Source organism: Scophthalmus maximus, chromosome 10, assembly GCF_022379125.1.
Source record: "Scophthalmus maximus strain ysfricsl-2021 chromosome 10, ASM2237912v1, whole genome shotgun sequence".
NCBI lineage: Eukaryota > Metazoa > Chordata > Actinopteri > Pleuronectiformes > Scophthalmidae > Scophthalmus > Scophthalmus maximus.
The window spans coordinates 12,267,122-12,288,279 of record NC_061524.1 but is presented as its reverse complement, the minus strand read 5'-3'; the positions used below and the strand labels follow the sequence as shown (position 1 = coordinate 12,288,279).

The 21,158-nt window shown below is 44.0% G+C and overlaps 1 protein-coding gene across 2 annotated transcripts; it reads right to left on the bottom strand.

Moving 5' to 3' along the window:
• Positions 1-1,720: 1,720 nt before the first annotated feature.
• foxn2a (forkhead box N2a) lies at positions 1,721-20,323 on the bottom strand. Of its 2 annotated transcripts, none has more exons than XM_035606300.2 (6): positions 20,155-20,323; positions 9,605-10,179; positions 7,519-7,643; positions 7,279-7,328; positions 6,537-6,605; positions 1,721-5,477 (listed from the first exon to the last, which is right to left on the bottom strand). In XM_035606300.2, exons 2-6 carry the CDS (start codon positions 10,163-10,165, stop codon positions 5,053-5,055), a joined length of 1,230 nt encoding a protein of 409 aa, XP_035462193.1. In that variant the 5' UTR covers positions 10,166-10,179; positions 20,155-20,323; the 3' UTR covers positions 1,721-5,052. The 2 variants fall into 2 exon arrangements, with proteins under 2 accessions (XP_035462193.1, XP_035462194.1); XM_035606301.2 differs by lacking the exon at positions 20,155-20,323 and adding an exon at positions 18,311-18,565.
• Between the last annotated feature and the right edge of the window lie 835 nt (positions 20,324-21,158).

Here is a 21,158-nt window from a genome sequence, read left to right as displayed (position 1 = left end):
TTCTGCATAATTAATATTTTTAATCCCTTTTTTTTGGGGGGGGGGGGGGGGGGGGGGGGGGGGGTAATAATTTCCAGTATGTACCTTTACTTCAGTAACAGTTGAATTGTAAGTAATTTCAAATTACAAAATTGCTATTTTACTAAGCTCTGGCATTAATCATTTTATTTAAGTCACCACTGTAGACCTGATCTGATCAAACCAGAATAATATTAATGTAAGAAAATCATATTAAAATTGAAAAATATTATAAAAAGAAAATGATATATTTGTACATTACCCTGTCAATACACTATGCCCTGAAAATGCACTGTAATACACTGTACCAATTGGATTTTGTATTGTGAAGGTAGGAAGGTCTGAATGTGATTTTAATGTGACACAAATGAAACACATACTACCGTTATTGTAACACACTTTCTTCTGCTTTTAGTTTTTTTTCCATTAAGAGACCTAATGTCATCCCAAATGAATGTGACGTGATGCAGATGATTAATTATTTACATGCTGACTTTAAGTGTGGTAGTGAGTGCATTAACATAAGGGTCAGAAAATAACAAGTGGGCTGTAGCTCCGTGAAGAATAGTCTCTGTGAGTTCCCTTTAACGCGCACATGACCTCGTTTAGACTAGAAGTGAAACGACATGTCGCTAATGCAGCCGTCACTGCTCAAATCCGACACGATTAATTTCACCTAATCCATAATAATCTCTTTATATTTTGACCAAAGAGTATCGCTGTTCCTCTAAAGAAATCGTGACTGTCCTGCCCCAATTCCATCAGCTGTTCAATATGTTGTTTCAATGTTTTTGCGCCAAAGAAAGACATTTCCTCTGCTGCTGCTGCTGCTGCTGCTGCTGCTGTTTCACCATTTCTGATCTTAAATGCATACAGGCAAAACACAAACTCTCTCTCTCACACACACACGCACACCACAGCCAGTGGCTCCAGCATTGTCTGGTTGCCTGGCAACTGTCGGCGTGGCGTGGTTGCTAGGGCCGTGCGGGAGGGGGAGGGTGTTGAGGGGGGGCTGATGCTGCTCTGATTTCCAGCTGAATTGAGGCAGTCAGTAGTGAGAAGCCCCCCTCTTCCAGTCGAAACACAGGACTCTATTGAACAATAGAGCTGTGCCAATGGGCCTGAGGCTAGTCAGACAAGCCCTTGTTCAGGGTCACACTGTGTTCATCCCACAGTCCTCCATGACTAATTAACTTACAGCGCAGAGTGTCGTAGAGGACATCTGATGATGCATCCATCACTGGCACAGTCCTGAAATCCACATTCATGCGAGGTGCAATTTTCTGGCAGCCTGCCACATTGGTGCATTCAAAAGACAAGCAGAAGAAGAAAAAAAAAGGGGGGAAAAAGTGCAGGGGAGGCGCCACACGTGGTGCTGAGCGCAGCTTGTGCAGTCAAAATGGCACTGAACTGCTGGACTTGGTGGGAAATGTTTGCCAGCTGTAACATGGTTATGTGAAACCGAGTGAAAAAGCAGCCACGCGGCGAGGCGACTATTCCACAGAATTGGCTTTATTAAGTAGAATGTGGCCTTCACAGCAGGTGGCAATGTTGATCAAAAATGTAGCTGGTGTCAACCTAATAATGTGAAGTGATGCCATTCTTCTGTTGTAGAGGAGAGTTTTGTCAAGTCTCATTTGCGGTGATCAAATGCTAAAGCGGAGCTACAGCTAAGACTCGGACATAATGAAGCTCACAGTGGTAACAAGAACAGGTTTTTATTAATATTTTGTAATACCATATATAATGCAATTGCATATCTTTGGCGAAAATAAATCTTATAAACATTTTATCAACAGAGGTTAGCATACAAAAACCAAAAGGTGTGTCGGTCTAGAAGACATGGCAGACAACTGACACAAACTGATACTGGGTTGGCAGCTTTTGTTTAAATGCGACAAAATGTTCATCATAGAAACTGAATTTAGTGAATCTCAAAATCAATTTTTTAAGTCACAGCTGCTGAGCGTTAAAGCAACCGGGTTTTAAGTCCTGCAACCCAAGAAGGTTTAGGTAGCTCCGTCCGCAGGTCAACTCACTGGTTCGCTTCTTTTGCATTTGACACAGAAAGAATGAGAGAGATTTCCCTTTACAAGTCTCTCGCACCATTTCCACGCGATTGTGGGTCTGAAACAACACCGCGGCAGCCTCGGAACTGACTTATTCTGATCCAGTTTTTAGAGATATTCATAACATTTCGACATTCCATAACAATACCTGGAAGCTTGAGTCATGTGTGGCAGTAATTTGTTTAGTTTTTTCTTGAAAGATTATTCTCTGTGATGAGATCAACTGCTAATCGGCAAATTGTGACTACTTAGTCATAATATCTAAACATAAACTATACGTGTGACGAATGTAAAAACAAAAAAAAATGATTCAATTCGTTTCAAAGAGCTTTTACAGTATATGGGGAAAGGGTCTGTCTTAAAACTCAAACCCCAGCTGTACATCAATTTTGGCAACAAATGGTTTCAGGATCAGTGTTATTTAACTTTTCTATCCAGCTTAACAAAAAGCAAAACAAAACATCAAGAAAACCTGGCAGTCATGGTTAAATTTGACCAAAAAACAAACTGACAAAAAAAAACACCCGCTCTATAGACAACAGACATTGGCATAATTAATCACTATAACATAGTGAAAGAAAAAAAAAAAGTGTATTGCTGTAAAACAAACGAGGAAAACTAAACAAAAACAAAAAGTTATTAAGGATTTCACAGAGGGAGAAAAATAAAATGTGCCCAGTCATTTGTTTCAAATGACCAGAGTATGATAGAGTATGCATTCAATAATCCCATAAATTAATGTCATAAATAAGGTGATGATTAATGAACAATAATTTGTTCTTTTTTTTCACAGCTAAACAAGACCAGTGTATGCAAGTATTACTTCTGAGAACTGAAGCTTACTCTGATAGGAACAGCTCCCACTCTAAAGCGACAAAAATAAACCAGGAGGTTGGTTAAGTCACTGTACTGACCAGAGTCCTCTCCCATTTCCTGTCGGGGTGATTCAGAAAAACTAGGGCATTGTTGCTCTAAATCACATTTACATTGTGGCAGCGTCGCAGCAGGGGACTACAGTGACCATGGCCCCGTTGAAGGTTTACATCAGTGGCACAGGAAAACATTTGGCACTGCCCATGCATGCTATTCTAACAGTCACTGTGACACAAAGTCATCTATTACTGTGGGTAGGGGAAAATATCCTTTTTCTTTTTTTGTTTGCCGGCCTTATGCAGTTCCATTCTACCTTGTAATGTGCGCTGCGAGTATGCAGCCTTTTTATAAAAAAAAAGCTCAAATGAGAATATTGGCCTTTTACACAAGTGGCTCGCAACTTCCCCTCAGTGAACTGCGTGCAATCAACTGACAACAAACACTCCATTTCACAGCTTGAGAAGAGAGCGTGCACTTCCTTATTTTGTTCTAGGAGGAAGAACGAAACACTGCTGGCCAGCCAGAACCGAGGGCACGACGCGAGAGGCATGAGCACGGCTCCTCGACTCTCCTGTGAGCGACACTTCTCTCTGGTCGTGACTGGTGTTGTCCCCTTCTCCTTCTTTGCACTTGATAAAATGCTCTACACCTCTTGATCTTTCATTTGTCTGAACCAAAACACACACACACCTTCCCTCAAGATGTTAGTAACTCGGCCACAGCATCGGCCGGCAGAAAATTAGAAAGTGAAAAAATTAAAACAAAAACATTTAAATCGAGGAGAACACAGAGGTATAATCAAACTGCAAGCCCAAATGATGGAGCAAGACGCCGCGGGAATTTACCGTTCGCTCCCGTTTCTAACCATTAACCAGCTCTGCGTATTCGCATTCATTGAAGTAAAAGGACAACTTTTTCAGTAAAAGAACAATTTCAAAAATTCTTTTCTGTCGTGACCGTCATCTCAGGTTTTGGCTGAAATCAACATGCACTATGATAAACACGCGCACACACACATACCCCCCGACACACAAAAATAAAATAAAATCTATGGAGGATAACCTATGAACACACAGTGAACATCTGGTAATAGCAGGTGTTCACTTTGCATAGGCCGTTACCAAACATGTGAGTATATGTTCTGTGTACGCACAATAAGAGTGAAAAACACGCTTATGATTTAAAGGATGAACGTACACAAAAAAAAAAAGACAGCTTTAATTCGTGAAGCACTGTCATGGCCGCGGAAAACTGAGCAAAATATTATAGCTAACTTTGCAACTAAATTTGGCAGTGGCAGGGTAATACTATTTCCACTTCTTGCAAATCCTGAAACGGAGCCAGAGCTCTGTGTTATAAGTTTATCGCATAACGAGATGATAATACTTCTCCATTCATTCTCAAAATTGTAAAGTTCAACTAGGAAAGTCAACTCTGAAAAATGCCACCATGAAATAATGTCAAAAGGTTAAGGTTGAGGATCAATTATTGCAACTCTCTTACAAGAGGACTCATAGAGCAAGAATTCCTTTCAAAACAGTGGCATTTGTTTTTTCTTTAGCACAAAAAGGAGAAACCGATAACAACAGGAGGTTAGATTTTGTCTGTTACAAACATGCACTCATTCGCTTCATAAATAGATTCACTTGGAAGAGGATACAGGTTTGAGGAGGAAGCATGCAACGCTTTGAGTTATAAAAGATTCCGCTTGTCCCACTTTGTCTCTCAGAGGGAAAAACAAAAAACAAAAAATCTTGAATCTCAATCTCCCAGTCCAACAGAAGCAGGCAGGTCATTTTGGATAGGTATCTTGATGGTTCTCCATAAAGCCCAAACACCCACCCCCAGCAGTTACCCCCGAGTTACAAAAGTCTCAATATGGCTTTGTTCTCCTGTGTGAACGATACTATTGCCATTTGTTTTGTTGGACAGGGATATTTCCAAACAAAAAAAGGCTCAAAATGGCCAATGAACGATCAGATAAGGAGAAGGAGGCACACTGGGACACACGATCAGGGGTCAGAGGTAAGGGTTCACAGGGTCCAGAGTCTGATGGGGGCAAAAAAAAAAAGAAGAGAAAAGAAAAATATCTTCATTTCCTGTTAAGTTTTGTGCTCTTGACAGTACGTTTGGAGCCTTCCATGCAGCTGCGTATACCAGCGAGGTGCAGCAAGGAGCCGGCGGCTTCCTTCAGCTCCTCATCCAGCTCCGGCTTGACCTCACGTCGTGCCCTCTTGACGACAGGCCACTTGATGGCAGGAGGACGGCGAGAAGTCTGTTGGACGCCCCTCTCTTCCCAGAGGTCGGAGTCGTCGTCGCTGTGGAAGCCCTCGCTGCCAGCGCGGTGGGACTGCCTGCGGTCGCAGCCCCCTTCGTCCAGGGAGGAAAGCGACGATGAGGAGGAACGGGAAGAGCAGCGCTGCAGAGCTACGCTGCTGTAGTTATGGTCCTGCTTTGGGTCACTGCTCACCAGAACCGAGTCAGGCCTGGAGAGGTCCAGCGGGCTGTCAGAATTGCCTGCAGAGAGCAGAGGATGGACAAGGACGTAAGTACATGCTCTCATGCAAAAAGCATATTCGACAAGTTTCTTACAGTATGACGAATGCTCCAAACATTGCATGTTATAGTCAAGACTTTGGCTGGGGAAGTGTATCTGAAAATAGATTGTGATAATATGTAAGTCCTCACGTAACTTTATAGTAAACTATTTATTGTTTTTCAATAGCTTTACTCAGAAGAAGAAAAAGCGGAAATCAGACAAAGCGAACCACACACTGCAGCTTTAGCTTGCTTTGTATACAAGTATAAAGCAGAACTAAGATTAGTCTCGGCCGAAAAGGGAAAACTTGTTTCAAAAATATCTTGTTGCATGCATGTTAATGTGGGAACAACAGAGGCTTGCAAATTACAACTATTAGAAAACCACAGACTTGATATAAAACAGTCCTTAAGGGGCTTCTGTAAAATGTAACAAATCAACTTATTGCAGGCTAAATACATTATAATCTCAAGTGTTACCATAACACAGGACATGAATTTAAGAAGTAGAAAGAAGATTCACTTTCACAAGACTTTCTGAATCTGCCTTTAGCTGCTCTAATTGAAATACAAGGGACAGTTCAACTTTTTTGCAAAACTTTCACCTTCGGTAGAGAATATTTGGAGCAGTAACATTTTGTGGGGCACATATCGCTTCCTCTGTAAATGTATGGAATAAACAAATAAACATATGACATTTTGCTTTGAGCTTGAGCTTTACAGATGTTCAGAGCCAGGCTAGCTGTTTCCCCTTGTCTCCGGTCTTTGTGCTAAGCTAACCACCTGCTGACTCTAGTATTTCCCACATTTATGGGGAAAATTGCACATTCAGTCAGGTACGAGAAATGTGCTTGAAACCTTTCCTGTGCAAGAATCAAACATTTCCATTTCAAAAACGAACTGGTGAGGTACACAAATCAAATTAAAGCACACAAAATAATAACGAGAAGATTTCAGCAATGACAGGGTGGTATGTGTGCGGTAAAAGACAGAGTTGGAAGAATAGGTGAAAGTATGGCTGCTGGTGGATTCTCTTACATGGGTCAACGTGGTGCCCGGGGGCAGAGTTTAAGAGCATCATGGCAGTGGCAGCATCAATGTCAGACTCTGGAAGAGGAGAGAACATGCATGATGATCAGTCCTAAGGTGTGAAAGCATGGTACCATGGTATCTCTGCTAGGACTGGGAGGACTGAGCTCCTTGAATGACTTTAAATCAGAGATATGGTGACCCGATCGGTCTTTACTGAATGGAGTGGGTATGCAGAAGATTCACGCAAACAAACGCAAAAGGATAATTTCTTGCCACTGATATTGAGAGAGTCATCCGATCTCCTCAGACCTGACAAAGTGTCTAGAAGCCTCGTAGCTTGCTTCTGGGGCTCTAAATAATTAATGATTACAGTGAGACTGAGTGCTCGACACTCAGCATCAGCAGAACCTCTGCCTGTCGTCAAGGTTACAAATCCGAGAGGCAGAGGGGGGAATGAGGAGGCAGAGACATCGACTGGGAGCTCACAACATTATGGTCTAACATGAGGCATCAATGACTGGAAAACAACAAATCAAAACAAGAGTTGAGCGTAAAAGCACAGTGATGCTGAATGTTCTGGGACTGAAATGTGCACAATCAAGATATTGCACGAACACAAGCTAAAAAAAAATACAAAAAAACTGCACTGACTGGAATCTCTAGACATCTGCAGATTCTTGCAGGGCAGGCAGCTTTTATTGTGCGTATCCAAACTTAAAAAGCGAGATAAGCTTTCCTTCGCTCTCACCTTTGAATGAGCAGCCTTGTAGAAAGAGATGGCGAGGGGGTGAGGAGGCACTGTGGAGGGCAAACACAAGACGTGTGCTCAGATGTTGAGATGTACAGAAAACTTTTGGATATTTAAAATGATAAAATGGTCAAATAAACAGAAATACAGACGCCCAGAATACATATTCGATAAGTTTGGTTAACAATGCAAAGACGATAGTGTTTATCTTTAACGCAGACAGAGCTGATGATGGTTTACCTGGGTGGGGAGGCGGGTGGTGTGCAGAAGGCATGTGCGGCAGGGAAGTGCTGCTTCTTAAGGGCTTGGATCAGGTTGGGGCGGTACTCTGGGTCAACACACCAGAGAGAACCTTTTCCATTGGCCTGTGGGAAAGAGCAGGTACAGTCACACTCCTGAAGTACGGAGACTGTGTGAGGACTTCTGAGTCACAGTAAATATTCTTCAATCGGAAAAGAAAATTCTTGAAGTTACAGAACATATGTTCAACTAGAAATTATTCTCATTGGTCCTCTGACTATAATCAAACAAAATCCCGAAGGAGTTTTCTTTTAAACAAACAAGTTAGGTTTAAGTACAGTATTTATGTTTCAGCGGCAAAGCAACATTTTTGATTATGTTGAATTTGGCATCTTTCATATACATGTCTGCTGGCTTGTGATCTTTTTCATTGCTTTAATGAGAAAACACCTATACTTCTATTTTTTTTCTTTAAAAACCTCTGTATCAATATTCTATATTTAATCATTTAAATGATACAAAGGTTGTTTTTGTGTAAGGTTTCCCATTCATATAATTCTCAGCTGACACAATGTATGATGGAGTAACCTAAAAATCAGCAAAGTGATGTGTTGCATTTCAATTTGACAATGTGTCTCATTTTGCACAAAACAGAGGAGAAAGAGAGAATATTCCTTGACAGTTTCAACAGAAAGAGGAAACAACTGCTGCAAGGCTTAGTGTGAGGAATGCGCTTTGTCTGTTTGTGATGTGTGCACGAGCGTGTTAACCGTCACTTTATCTGATGGTGGCGTATTCTTGCCCAGTCTGGGAGGGAGGGAGGAGTGAGGGAGGGGAATAACCTTGACTCAGATTACCAGCCAGCCCTGATGCAGGAAGAAGGAAATGTCTCCATGGCAACGGAAACCACCAGCCAGTGTGTCATGTGAAACTGGTGCTGGTCTCTCAGCAGACGAAGGGCTCACACTGTGCACCTGCACGCACGGCGGCCTGCACTGCACCATGTTGCCACTCACTGAGCGCTAACCGCCATCCCCTCCCACGGTGGGAAAAAATATATGAGGTCTTAGCCAGGCACAGCCTCGGCACCGCGGGCCCTACCGGTCACAAGTCTGAACTCCAACTACTGGAGCTCAACATGGCTACCGACGTGTCACTCCTCGGATTGGTTATAGTAACATGCAAATGTGGCTGCGTATACAGGTCGGGCACAGGTAGTGCTTTTGGGGATGTTTATGCCAGCGAAATTTTTTTTTTTTACAAAGTTTAACTTGTTTAAGCATCAAATATTATTGTTAAACAGAAATTTAAAAGCACGTTTTTCAGGGGCTTTAAAGTCAGTAGTGTTCCCAGACAAGCGCTACCTCCCTTCTCTTTTTCCTCACAACATTCTTCAACACAAGTAGAAGGCTGGAAAGCTCTAGTGGAAATTGCAACCATTAGGGAGTGAATTAACAATTTCACAACAAACGCTTCTATCACATGCTATTCATTTCGCAAGAATGTTTGTGCTGGATATGCAGGACGTGTTTAACCATTTCCCACAAACATGTGCATGTGAGGAGGCCAACTTCTCTATTTTTTCCCCCACCTCTTTCTATGTATGAACAAAACATTTTCTGCCAGAATCGGGCTGACAAAGATTTTTCCTACAAACGCATGTCTACCCTTCAGGTCATGTTGGCTTCCCTCTTCCCCCTCAAACAATGGGATGCCTCTCTCTACCTTGTAGTGCTTCGGCAGATAAGGTCCTATCTTAGCGTGCTGTGTTTGCATTTTCTCTGAAGGAGTTTGTGCGACCTTGACTGGATTCCACCCTCATTGCAGCAGAGTCAGAGGTTGCTGCGGCTGTGTTACAGTCCAGGACACTGTCACATGAGCCACACACTGCAGCTTCACACTGCAACACACTGTCCACAAACACTCTGTGTTTTTGTTTTGTTTTTTTAAGGAGACAAACTTTGGCCCATGGAGATTTTGATGTCATATCATCAAGATATATGGACGACAACAGTTTCAAGAGGCATATTTTAAATGGTGCAGTGTAAATATGAGTGACATGTACGACAGCTGGAACCTAACCTACCTTTCCCAAACTCCTCTCGACCTTGCGGAAGCATTTGTTCAGGGACAAGTTGTGACGAACTGAGTTCTTCCATCCAGTGGGAGCATTGGAGAAATAAGGGAAGTGCTCGAGAATCCAGCCGTAGATTTCCTTAACGGGCAAAGACTTGCTGGGAGACTGCTCAATGGCCATGTAGATGAGCAGAGAGAACGAGAAGGGGGGCTTTGACTTCAACGAGTCCCGCTCCCTGCCTCTGCTGTGCGACGAGGATGAGGAGGACGACGGGCCCTGGCTAGAGCCGTAGTCTCCCTCTATGTCGAAGAGGGGGCTGCCGCTGGGCTGGGCTTCGGGACCGCCCAGGGTGAAGTTCTGAAGCAGGTTCTCGTGGAGCCAGTTGAGGTTGGTGAGCTCCTCATCCTCGGCGCCTCCAGTGCGATCCACGCTGGTCGCCAGCGGACTGGACGCGCACTCCGCCTCCGGCAGTGTTCCTACGCCGCACACACCTCTGAGCCCCGTCCGCTCCTCTTGCATACCCGGAATTTCCGTTTTCTTATCTGGTGACATCCCAATGATTGGACCCATTAAATCAAAGAGGTCTGGAGAAAGAGAGAGAGAAAAAATGGTTTTAATGTTGAACTTGATTTCAGTTGAAATTAAATAACTTGGTGCGCTTCAATGCATTGACCTTCTTCTTTTAAGTTTTCCCTGAGGACACACCCCCTGTGACTGTGTCTGTCTGCCTGTATTGCACTTCCTGACCCTCTTGCTGCCTCTCTCCTCCACTCCTGGTGAGGCCCTTACCCCCCCCCCGCTCTTCACTCCAGCCAAGGAGCTTTGAGGACTTCCTCTCAAGCAACTGAACCGACTTAAGGCTGCGCTCCTTGACGCCCACCTCGTCTTCTGGTGGGCCGGCTGCTCGTTAAGTGTAAATGAGCATGAAACCATTCAGCAACTGCAGGAACGAGTGGAAGGCCTCCATCTTACAGAGTGGATGGCTCTTACACACTGATCTTCTGCAATCAGACAGGATCAAGTCTCAATTTGTCACATGCCAGATTAAGTACTGGGAAGAGGCTACAGCCTCAGTCAGTCGTTTAACAGCACTAGGAAATTCAATATTGCCATTAGCCCTGCGTCATTAAGAACCCTTATTAATAAGCCAATTTTTATGTGCTCAGCAGAAGCATGTCATCTTATACTACAGCTATAATCGTGTCAAAGTCGCAGTTGAACCTAATGAAGAGAAAGAGATATGCCAATGTATCATAGAATATTAACACCTGTATTGTTTAGCTTTTTTCCTGCACACTGGTTGGTGAGGCCAAAAGCACAAAGAGATCACTCTCTGACTCAGCTCACAACAAGCTTTATGTCCTGGGTGTAACCATGACAACCATGCAGCCCCTTCAATTAGGAGCAAAAATCCCACAAACAAGAGTCAACAGGAACAATAAGTAATCCATGCTGGCTGGCTCTGCCACAGACGACCGCTGGGCATCCACCCTGTAACACAGTCCTCCTGCTGCACTTTTGTGTGGACACCAGATGTCCCAGGTACTGGGGTGGTCCTGGACGCTGTGGATCCAGGCTGGGTAAGGAGTGGGGATAGGAAGGCAGGAGAGGTAAAGGCACGCAGAGCGTGGTGGATAGGCATCCTTTTTCATTTCTGCGATAAGATAAGAACTGGGTCAAACGCGAGTGTTTGCACGGTGGGTGAGACGAGAGAGGGAGTGTACACACACACTTATACACATAAATCACTTTGTCAAAGCCAGCGAGCGAGGACAGGAGGGGGAAGGAGGAGGCATTAGTGCATTTACAAAATGACCACTCAACTCTAAATGAGGGCAGAAACATACAGCGGACAAACAGTGCATTCGGAATCTAGGGTCTTGACTTCAGCAACCTAAAAAGCATAGTTTCTTTTTTCTATAGGTTACGTCCTGTTAGGTACATTGTGTCCTACATTCTGCACTTCAATCCACGATTGTCCGTCTTACTTTGCCAGCACCACTGAGATTTCCTTGTGTGCCGTGTGTAGTTTGGTAATTTTGATAACCAGCAAAAAAGGAAGTGAGACGAAAAAGCTTTCGGGCCAATGGGCAAAGGGACAGGCAGAGTGAACATAGGAAGAGACATAACAATAGGGAAATCCTTTTTACGCGAGGAGAGCAAGACAAAAACGGTGAAAGGGAAACCAAGAGACTGAGAGAAAGAGAGCCAGCTGAGACTCAGCTGGTAGCAAGGTAGGCTATGTAAGTTATCCTCAGACTAGGATGAATCACCGCTCTCAGCAAAGTAGAGCAATGAGTTATGTCAGGCAGTGAGAGAACTGCCTATTTGTGTTTAAAGAAAATCTCTGCTCAAGAGACCACAACACACACACACACACACACACACACACACACACACACACACACACACACACACACACACACACACACACACACACACACACACACACACACACACACACACACACACAAAAGATATTCCATCACATGACAGACTCGCACTCTGAACGAATTCACAAAGATAAGTACCGGTAGACAGTTTTGGACAAATGTATTCTTCCAAGGACCATTTCCGACTACATTTAACTTAGTTGGCTTTTTGATAATCAGATGTGGAAGTAAATGCAGCCGATTGACCAACTATGATGCCCTACTTTGGACTGGTCTGTTGAGGTTGAGTCTACATCCTTGACTGTGATACATGCTAAAGACAAATATTCAGATCACAGGTGTGGTATCAGGTCTTCCATTGACTAAAAGGGTGTGGCTCAAGTGTTTCTTCTAAAGCCAGAGTGAGCTGTTAACACTCCTTTCTTCTTCAACAGTCCACAAATGACTGCCTGGGAACTTGATTCAGCTCTGTGGCTGGGAAACGAAACAAAGTCGTGGTCTGGGTAAAGTGTCAGACCGCTGATTAACCTTAAAAGGAACACGAGAGCTTCACCTCGGTTCATCCTCACAGCCCTGACTCTTAGATACCAAGAGAGCGCTTATTCTCTTTTGAGTAGTTCCTCCAGAAGGCCGTTATTTGAATATCAACAGAGCCCGGGTGGACGGATGGGAGAGCTGCCTCGCGTGCAGCCGAACACAGTCAAATGTTTTACCGCGACTGCAGCTGGTCAATTACCACTGCCGTCGCCATGATCGCAGCTATCATTGCTCTCATGAAAAGGCATCAGAGAGAGGCGGCTGGCAATGCGATGAATGATTGGACGCTGGAGTGCAGAGAGGGGAGATGGAGCTAATAAACCGGACTGGCCTGTTGACTGCAGCTCATCCTTGAAAATACACCAAAGCTGTGCTGGTGCTGACCTGGTGGCTCATCTGCAAGTTAAAATAGCCCAGCGCACCGCCAGCCTCATCATATTCATGTGCAAACAGGCAGCCACTAACAGCAGGTGCCAAGGCACATCTCCCCCCCTTTCAAACTGCTCTTTTATCCTGTTAAGCACTTAGCCCATTCAAAAATACACAAAGACATATGGAGATAGCTTTAAGTGGCAAATCAAGCCGTTGATGTGTCAAATATGTACGGGGGAATGTAAAGGAGATGATGGCGGCTTCACCGAAAGTGAAGAGGTTCTGGTTTGAGATGTTTTTTACCCGGGAGCGAATCTCGCGATCGGGACTCAGTTGCCACGGCAGCCGATGTTGTAAGCGAAGCAATTGTGCTCATGTCTGTGCATGAAGAGAGAGCTAATGTGGGGAGATCAATATAGGCGGAAAGTGCTGAGGCCAGCAGTCTGCTGCCATTCTCCACAAACCTGTCTGACAAAGAGCAGCTAGGGAAAGACAACAGCCATCCTGGACGTCACGAGCGCCGCCGACTAAGTGGCATTAAGGCAAACTTTTAAAACACTTGCTCCGCGCGAAAAAGAAAAAGCTGTTTTGATTCAGTAAAAGATCACATACATTTTCATGTAAGGGAGAGAAAAAGATTTCGAGAGGTAACGTATTTGACTGCCTGTATATATACTCACGCCACACCCTTTTCACAAGACATAAACCACTTGACACAAATCAGTTACACCTCTGTAATAGATACACAAAGGTGTGTCGCTCAGCCCCATGGCAAAGGGCTGTTATTTGAAACCCTAACTGATATTTAGGTGACTACCCAGTCTGGCTGGAGCTCTAAAACTGTGAATGAGACAAAGGAGGGCTGAGTTAGAGTGGGAGAGACAGAGAGAGAGAGAGAGAGAGACAGAGAGAGAGAGAGAGAGGCTGTTCCAGAGCAAGGTAGCCAAGGGGCAGTCTTTTATTTTATGGGAGGGTCAACTTATGTCATAAAAAAAAAGCATCCGTTAATGTGAAGGCTAATTCACTATTAAAGCACATTTAAATCATTTTGGTTTGAACAAAACTATTGAGTGGATTAAAAACGATCTAATCGGTGTTGCGAAAAGAAAAAAAGCTCGCACAAAGCATTACAATTGGCCCCCACACTCGGCTCGTACAAAGGAGCAGTTGTTTTTGCTCTAGTCATGTTTCGGCAGTGCTCAGTATTCACCTCACAGCTTCAAACAGCGGAGCGGGAGGGGAGGAAACACCTCCTGCCTGTTGAGGAAGTTCATTTTCAGAAAACAAATTCAGACTTCACACGGAGACAGTTAGCGCTCGTTCTAGGCCAAAACAGTGGACCCGGGCGGCGAGGAGGCATTTATTGGAGCGGCGGGGTCCACCACGGCAATCTATGACTACCACCGCCACGTAGCTTACGGACGCCCGAGCTGATGCAATCACTTAACAGCTGAGGGGTGGAAAAAAACAAGCCAACAAAACAATGGATAATGATGTTCATCTGAGACATTGATTTCACACAGAGTTTTTCAAGCTCAAACACACAGTGCTGCACTTTGACTGTCAACAGAGACGAGGCCTTCCAAAGTACACGGCAGCCCCGAGCCAACACTGAAACCTTATCTCTTAGGTCATGTGGTTGTAAGTTCAGTGGGCAAACACTCGCCACCAATCAACACGAGCAACAAACTTGTATACTTTCAAATAACAAACAAAAAAAGTGCCAGATCATTTGCTTTCCGCCTGTGCACTGTCCAAATCCTTGTAATAAGTGACAGGAAAGGAGATTTTATTTCTTTATTTCTGGAGCTTAGCTGAAGTTTTAACATACTTGTAAGCCCCCCCCCCCCCCGGAATGTGCTCTGTAAGAGATTATGTCCCATGTAAATACTCCAAGTGTTTGCAAACTAAATGTTGTGTACAAGAAACACAGGAGCCACCAGTGAGGCCCTGCAGGGAAATCAAGTGACACACAAAACTTCATTTCTGACTTATAATAAACTCTAATGGAGTCTTTCATTGGTGTTCACAACAAATTTGGTGGGAGGAAAAATGGCTCCCACAAAAACCTAAAGGAAACAGCATGAAGACACCTTGCTTTCGATGACTGACACTTCTGAAGTGCATATACATGCAGTAAGTAACAGTAACAAGTCTTCAGCTCTACTATCTACATGTTACATTACAGCCTCTTATATTTATCTTTCACTTACTACTGTTCTACAACACAAACGGCTTCCATAAACATTCAATTTGTTGGATGTCAAGGAACAAGAATGTCAATAAAAAGCTGGTTATTGTAAACAAAGTTGTCATTTATCTTGTACTGTTTTTTGTTTGTGTATAATTTCTTTTTTTCAGCACCAAAATGCTTCCATTTTAGTGCCAAGTTTTTCTGTGTGTATTTTTTTCTACAAAAACATGTTCTTTCATTTCTACCATAATTACAGGAAGGGCTTCAATAAGCAAATACTACAAAAATAAACTGAGCTCTAATATCCAAGATTGACTTTTTTGACTAATTATACAAGAGTCCACAGAGGCTACAACAACTTGGTTGTAATAAACGTTGGGCAACTTGGTGAAATCGGAGGAACTTATGTTTAACGGCAATAAATCTGGGGATCTGATGAGGCTTGTAAAATTAACAAACCTCTAGACATAAGCTTTGTGCTTATTCATTAATTGTGCTGTTTAAAGAGAACTCAGTATAAAACTGGGCTCAGTATAAAAACAGTGTGTGATAAGTTACTTTCATGTTTACATTTGTTTCTGACGATATTGTTGGATTTGACTCTCTGTGGCTCCTCAGTTGGCGCTTGTTGCTAAATGAAAAAATTAGAAGTTCCATAAGTACAAAAAAATCCCATTCCTCCCCACGCATCCAAGAAGATCCTGATCATGCGCGCACAAGGTGGTCGGCCTGCGCTGTTGTTGTCATACTCTCATCAATTAAATAAATCCCGTTAATTCAGCCAGGGGCGACGAGACAAAGACCCATTGTGACACAGGACACAGCCGTGCTTCCGTCTTCCTTGCTCCCAATCAAGGAAACGCTCACATGACTGTTGCTTTCAATGAGGCGGGCCATAATGAGCTGCGTCTGGAGTCCGCCCCGTCAAGAAACGAGACAGGCACAGGACAGTCAGGGGGTTAGAGAGGGGAAGGGCAGAGGAGGAGGGGGCAGTGTAATCAAGAAGTATAAAACAATGACTGGGGTAGAGGGAAAGTCGCCACCACAGGAATATGGGCCATTACCCATGTGCAACTTCTGTAAATACACACATTCACACACACAGGCAGGTTTAAAGAGGAAAAACTGAGATAGAAATTCAAAACATGCCTCTTGAATAACCAACACGACCGATCGAGAGACGAAAAACAAAAGCTGGAAACATTCGCACTGTGTATCTCAAGACTTGCGGAATGTCTCAACCAATTCTGTCTTTTTGTTGATGTCATGATTAACTAGAATAATATGACCCCAGTTTGTAAAATTTGCGACAGCTTTTAAATGGAAAGCTTATGGGATAAAAATAGATGTAATTTAGCTCGACCCTGATCTCCCAGGAGACAATAAATGATGTGAAACATCACAAAAAAATTAGTTAACAGGACCAGGGAAACTAAAGAGGGGAGTCAGCACATGCCTCTAAAGGCGTTTACATTTGCATCTGAAATTCACTGCTACCACCTATGTTTGATGGGCAAAATGTCACAGACCAGAGACCACATAGTCCCGGGGACGTCCCCTCCTTCACAAACACACAGGGGCTGTGAACAGGTGACGAAACACACGTGGGCAGCTTCTATCACTCAGGCCAACCACCACAAAACTGCATGAGGCATCGACTCCACAAGCCCAACCAGCCAACATCAGCTCGAATGATCTCGGATAGATCTGTGACTGCTCAGTTTAACAATCTAGGCCTTCCTCATGTGAGGAGAAAGGATATGAAGAATATGAAGACTTCCTTTGGCTCATAATTTATTTACTACACTACACCTACAAAGTAGTAAAGCTTGTCTACTTTCACTTCAACCACAACAAACTGTACACTCACAGCGACATTATTATGAGAAAACAAGCAAACACTGTCAACTTCCCTGTCTTGACATTCATTGAATTATTCAACCTCTCCTACATTTCAGAACAGTCATTAATATCAGAGTCACAAATTACTTGGTTATTGCAGGTTTTTCAGAGAGCAGCAGGTTAAAAGGCTCTGAGCTCTTCTGTTCGACCAAACCATTGAGAAACCAGGTTTCAACTGCGTTGTGCAATTGCAAAAGTTTTTCATGCCACATGCTTTCGTAATGACAGTCACTCATATACCTACAAAGAACATGTTGGATTTCAGAGGACGCGGCCTCATTCTGGGTCAGAGTATACATTTCTGTGATAAGACTGATTGCATGGCAACGGCGCCATTTTGAACAGCAGATTCTGTGGCGCTCTCGCTTGGAAAGAGGATAAGAGCTTACATGCTGCAATCCAGGACCAAGCCATTTCCTTATAAAATGTTTTATACCTTATATTCAGTATGTTGTGACGACTGAACAGGATGATTGATAGTAACAGCTGTGCCGTGGTGGTCTCTTTAGTCATGTTGACTCATTGTCATCATACATCCCCGTTTTGTAATCAGTACAATAGAACCGAGCAACTTCTCGGAAAAAGTGACACCAGTGTGTTTACCAAGTTATAAAATTGAAGTGTGGCACACTCAAGGGCTGAAGTGGAGCTCAAGATATATTTGATAAAACAGTGCTTGGCTGGTGAAATAATGACAAAATAATGTGGAATATGAAGTATTTGAATGTCTGAGCATTACTGGAAAATGTTTTATTAAAATAAGAACACAAAGGTCTGGACTTTGATATAATCTAATTAAATTACATTAACAAGCAGGTCAACATCCTCAGGCTTTTACTTTCAGAATGACGCAACAAAAACACCAAATGATACTATGACTCATGGAAGCAATTGTCATGAAGACAACTTGTAAATTTCACTTTAGAGTTTTCATCAGTTAAAGCTAAACTCTCCATTCTGCCAGCTACTAAATATTTTGATGTGTGAGCTATCCCGTCGGAAAAATTTAATACACTACATGTATTCGAATATAATGCGGGACAGGTTGACCCCTATTTCACCTGTATGTCCCCTCTCACTGAGATAGAAAACCACAATGTCTTAGAGGCCTATTCCAGCACTTCAAATAACCTTATGCACTCACACACAACCAACAATAACTCAACACCTCTGACAATATCTCAGATCCTTACAGTTATCAAAACCATTCCACGTCAGCAATAACCACATCACCGGGTTAAGACAAGTCTTATTTATAGAATTGAGTGTCAGTATAGCGGACACTCGTCTATTCCGGGAGGCAAAAAAAGTACTTACCCTTGTGAGGCGTCTGTACATACCAACGTGTACATGAGCGGATACATGCCAGTGACGACAAACAACAGCAAAAGACAACAGATGGTTTGACCTACAATATGACCATGGAGATTCTGGCAATAAAATAATGGCAGGTCGACGGCATCTGTTTCTTTTTTGTCTCTTTCTGTCCCTTAAGCCCCCCGTCGCCTTTGTCTGTTATTTACCACCAGGGCTTTAACAACTGCCGAGCGAGATGAAAGAAAGAAAAAAGGAACAGTCAGTCTGCATTAATGTCATACCCTCAGAAAAAGGAGAAGAAGTGTTTCCATCACCCCCCCCCCAAAAAAAATATATATATATACACAGAGTCTCTTAAGAGCACACTTCAATTTTAGATGAAGTGTGCCCAGTAAATACCACAGACACACACACACACAGACACACACACACACAGACACACACATACAAACACACACACACACACACACACACAGACACACACACAAACACAGAGACACACACACAGACACACACACACAGACACACACACACACACAGACAGACACACACACAGACAGACACACACACACACACACACACACAGAGAGACAGACACACAGACACACACACACACAGAGAGACAGACACACAGACACACACACACACACACAGACACACACACACACACACAGAGACAGGCACACAGACACACACACACACACAGAGACAGACACACAGACACACACACAGCACACACACACACAGCAGGTAGGGAGACTACCAGTGCATACACGTGGAATAACACGAAAGTGTATGAGGGTCCACTGGATAATAATAAAATGTGAAGAACATCCAGCTGGATTAAACGGGAGATATATCCCCCCCCCCCTCCCAACACTCTGACATTGTTTGCAGAGCACTCAGTGTATCTGGGACAATCTTGTGATAATCCATTACATCATGTGCTCAGCTAGCCAGTGTAGCCTCCCGACCTCTGGTATCGCCGCCGACACGCGCCCCGAAATATTCAACTATTCATACACCGGAGCGGAAGATGCGTTTCCCAAAAATGGACCCAGAAAAACTTTCCATTAATTATTTTCCTTTTGTAAACATTTGATATCGCTGTACACGGCGCAACGTGAGAATGTGTGTGACAGGCAGAGGCATTTTATTCATGTAACGCCGCGACCGAGCGGAGTGGGAAACCGAAAGTGCTGTTAGCGGAGAAAACTAACATGTTGTGAAGCTAGCGCCACAGACACAATGAGGAAGACCAAGTTGACACGGAACGTGGCGGAGGAATTGCACAACTCTTCCACGCCGACACGAGTGGGGCTCGCGGCGGAGTGGGTCGTGTCCGAGCTCGGTCGGCTTACATGCGGGGTTTTTTTTTTATTTTTTTTTTGGGGGGGGCGGCTTTTTTAAAAGCACGAAGTAAGTTGAGGCAAGCCGTGACGTTAGCTCGCCCCCAGCGCAGAGTAGCGTCAGCGGTCGCCTCGGTGAGTCAGTGAGGGGGGGATCTCACCGCTAGCGCTAGCATAACATTTTTTTTTTTAACTCTCTGGATATATCACGCCACTTCGGCGTTCAAGTATCAAACGATAATCACACATCGGTGCTGTTCATACCCCCCCCCGGTCCACTGTTCGAGCCCCGGGTCCGGAGGACAGAGGGAAGTCAGGTTAACGTTAGCTAGCTGGCCGCATGCTGTCGCTTGATCTGCCATGCTGGCTGCTCTCAGCAAAGTCACTTGGCCACATTTACTTTTAGCTTGTTCGGAAACGCGAACCGACACAATCGATTTACAGGAATTTAAAAAGGGGAAGAAGACATGAAAAAAAATCCGATTAAATACTCACAATCATCCACGGCGTGCCTCGGTGCGGTGTGTGTTTAAAGACGCGTCTGTCTGCGCGCAGTTTATTCTGATGTCTGTCTCACACAATGTCAGAGATCAGACCAGCAGCTGCTTCCTCCATACACGCAGCGCGCAGATCACACACCGCACGGCAACGCTACCAAACCCCCTGCCGTCGCCATGGCAACAGGCCCACTTCAGCCAATCAAAACCCCTCCCCTCCTATCTCCCCTGGCAACTGCCGCAGCGCAGGAGCTCCGCGAACGCGCACGCCATCCTATTTTGCATCGTGCAATGTGCTTTCACTTCTTCCGCCAGCTGCTTGTAACGTAATGCGGACGAGGGTTATATGGGTTGTCTTGTGTTTGAAACGCATCGATTGAACAACGAGGCACTGCCGCGATGGTAAAATAATAGTGAGATCAAGTCCACATTAATGAAGTGTGTGAGTGATCCGGCCGGACAGGTCTCAAGAACACACACACACATTCCCGCGTTATTTGGGCTACACAAACACCTCGGGGCGGAGAGAGAGGATGTGTCACCACACCCAGCCTCGTGACGATAGTGGACCCTCAACAGGGCCCCTCCTAGAGTAAATGAGGATTCAAGGAGCTAACGTGACATGAAAACACACAACAGACACACGCTGGGTGATGCCTGAGCTTCTGCATATAGCAAAGAAAAAGAAATGGGTAGAGGAAACTTAAAAAAGCACTAGTGCACTTATTATTTTTTGCCAGAGGAGAAAACTCCTAATGCATCTGTGAAATAGCTTTTATTTACACGACTGGGAAAAGTGTACTCCAGCGAAGCCAGTGGGTCGGTTTTTGTGTCTCTTCCAGGATATCTGTTGGGAGCAGATTTTACTGGCCAACTGACTTCACACCAAACTGTAACTTTGACATAATGGCGATACCTAACTCATCTCAGCCACTCCATTTCATAAGCGTACACGAGTAGCTCTCCGTGGACTGATCTAATATCCTCTCTTGTTTGCCTTTG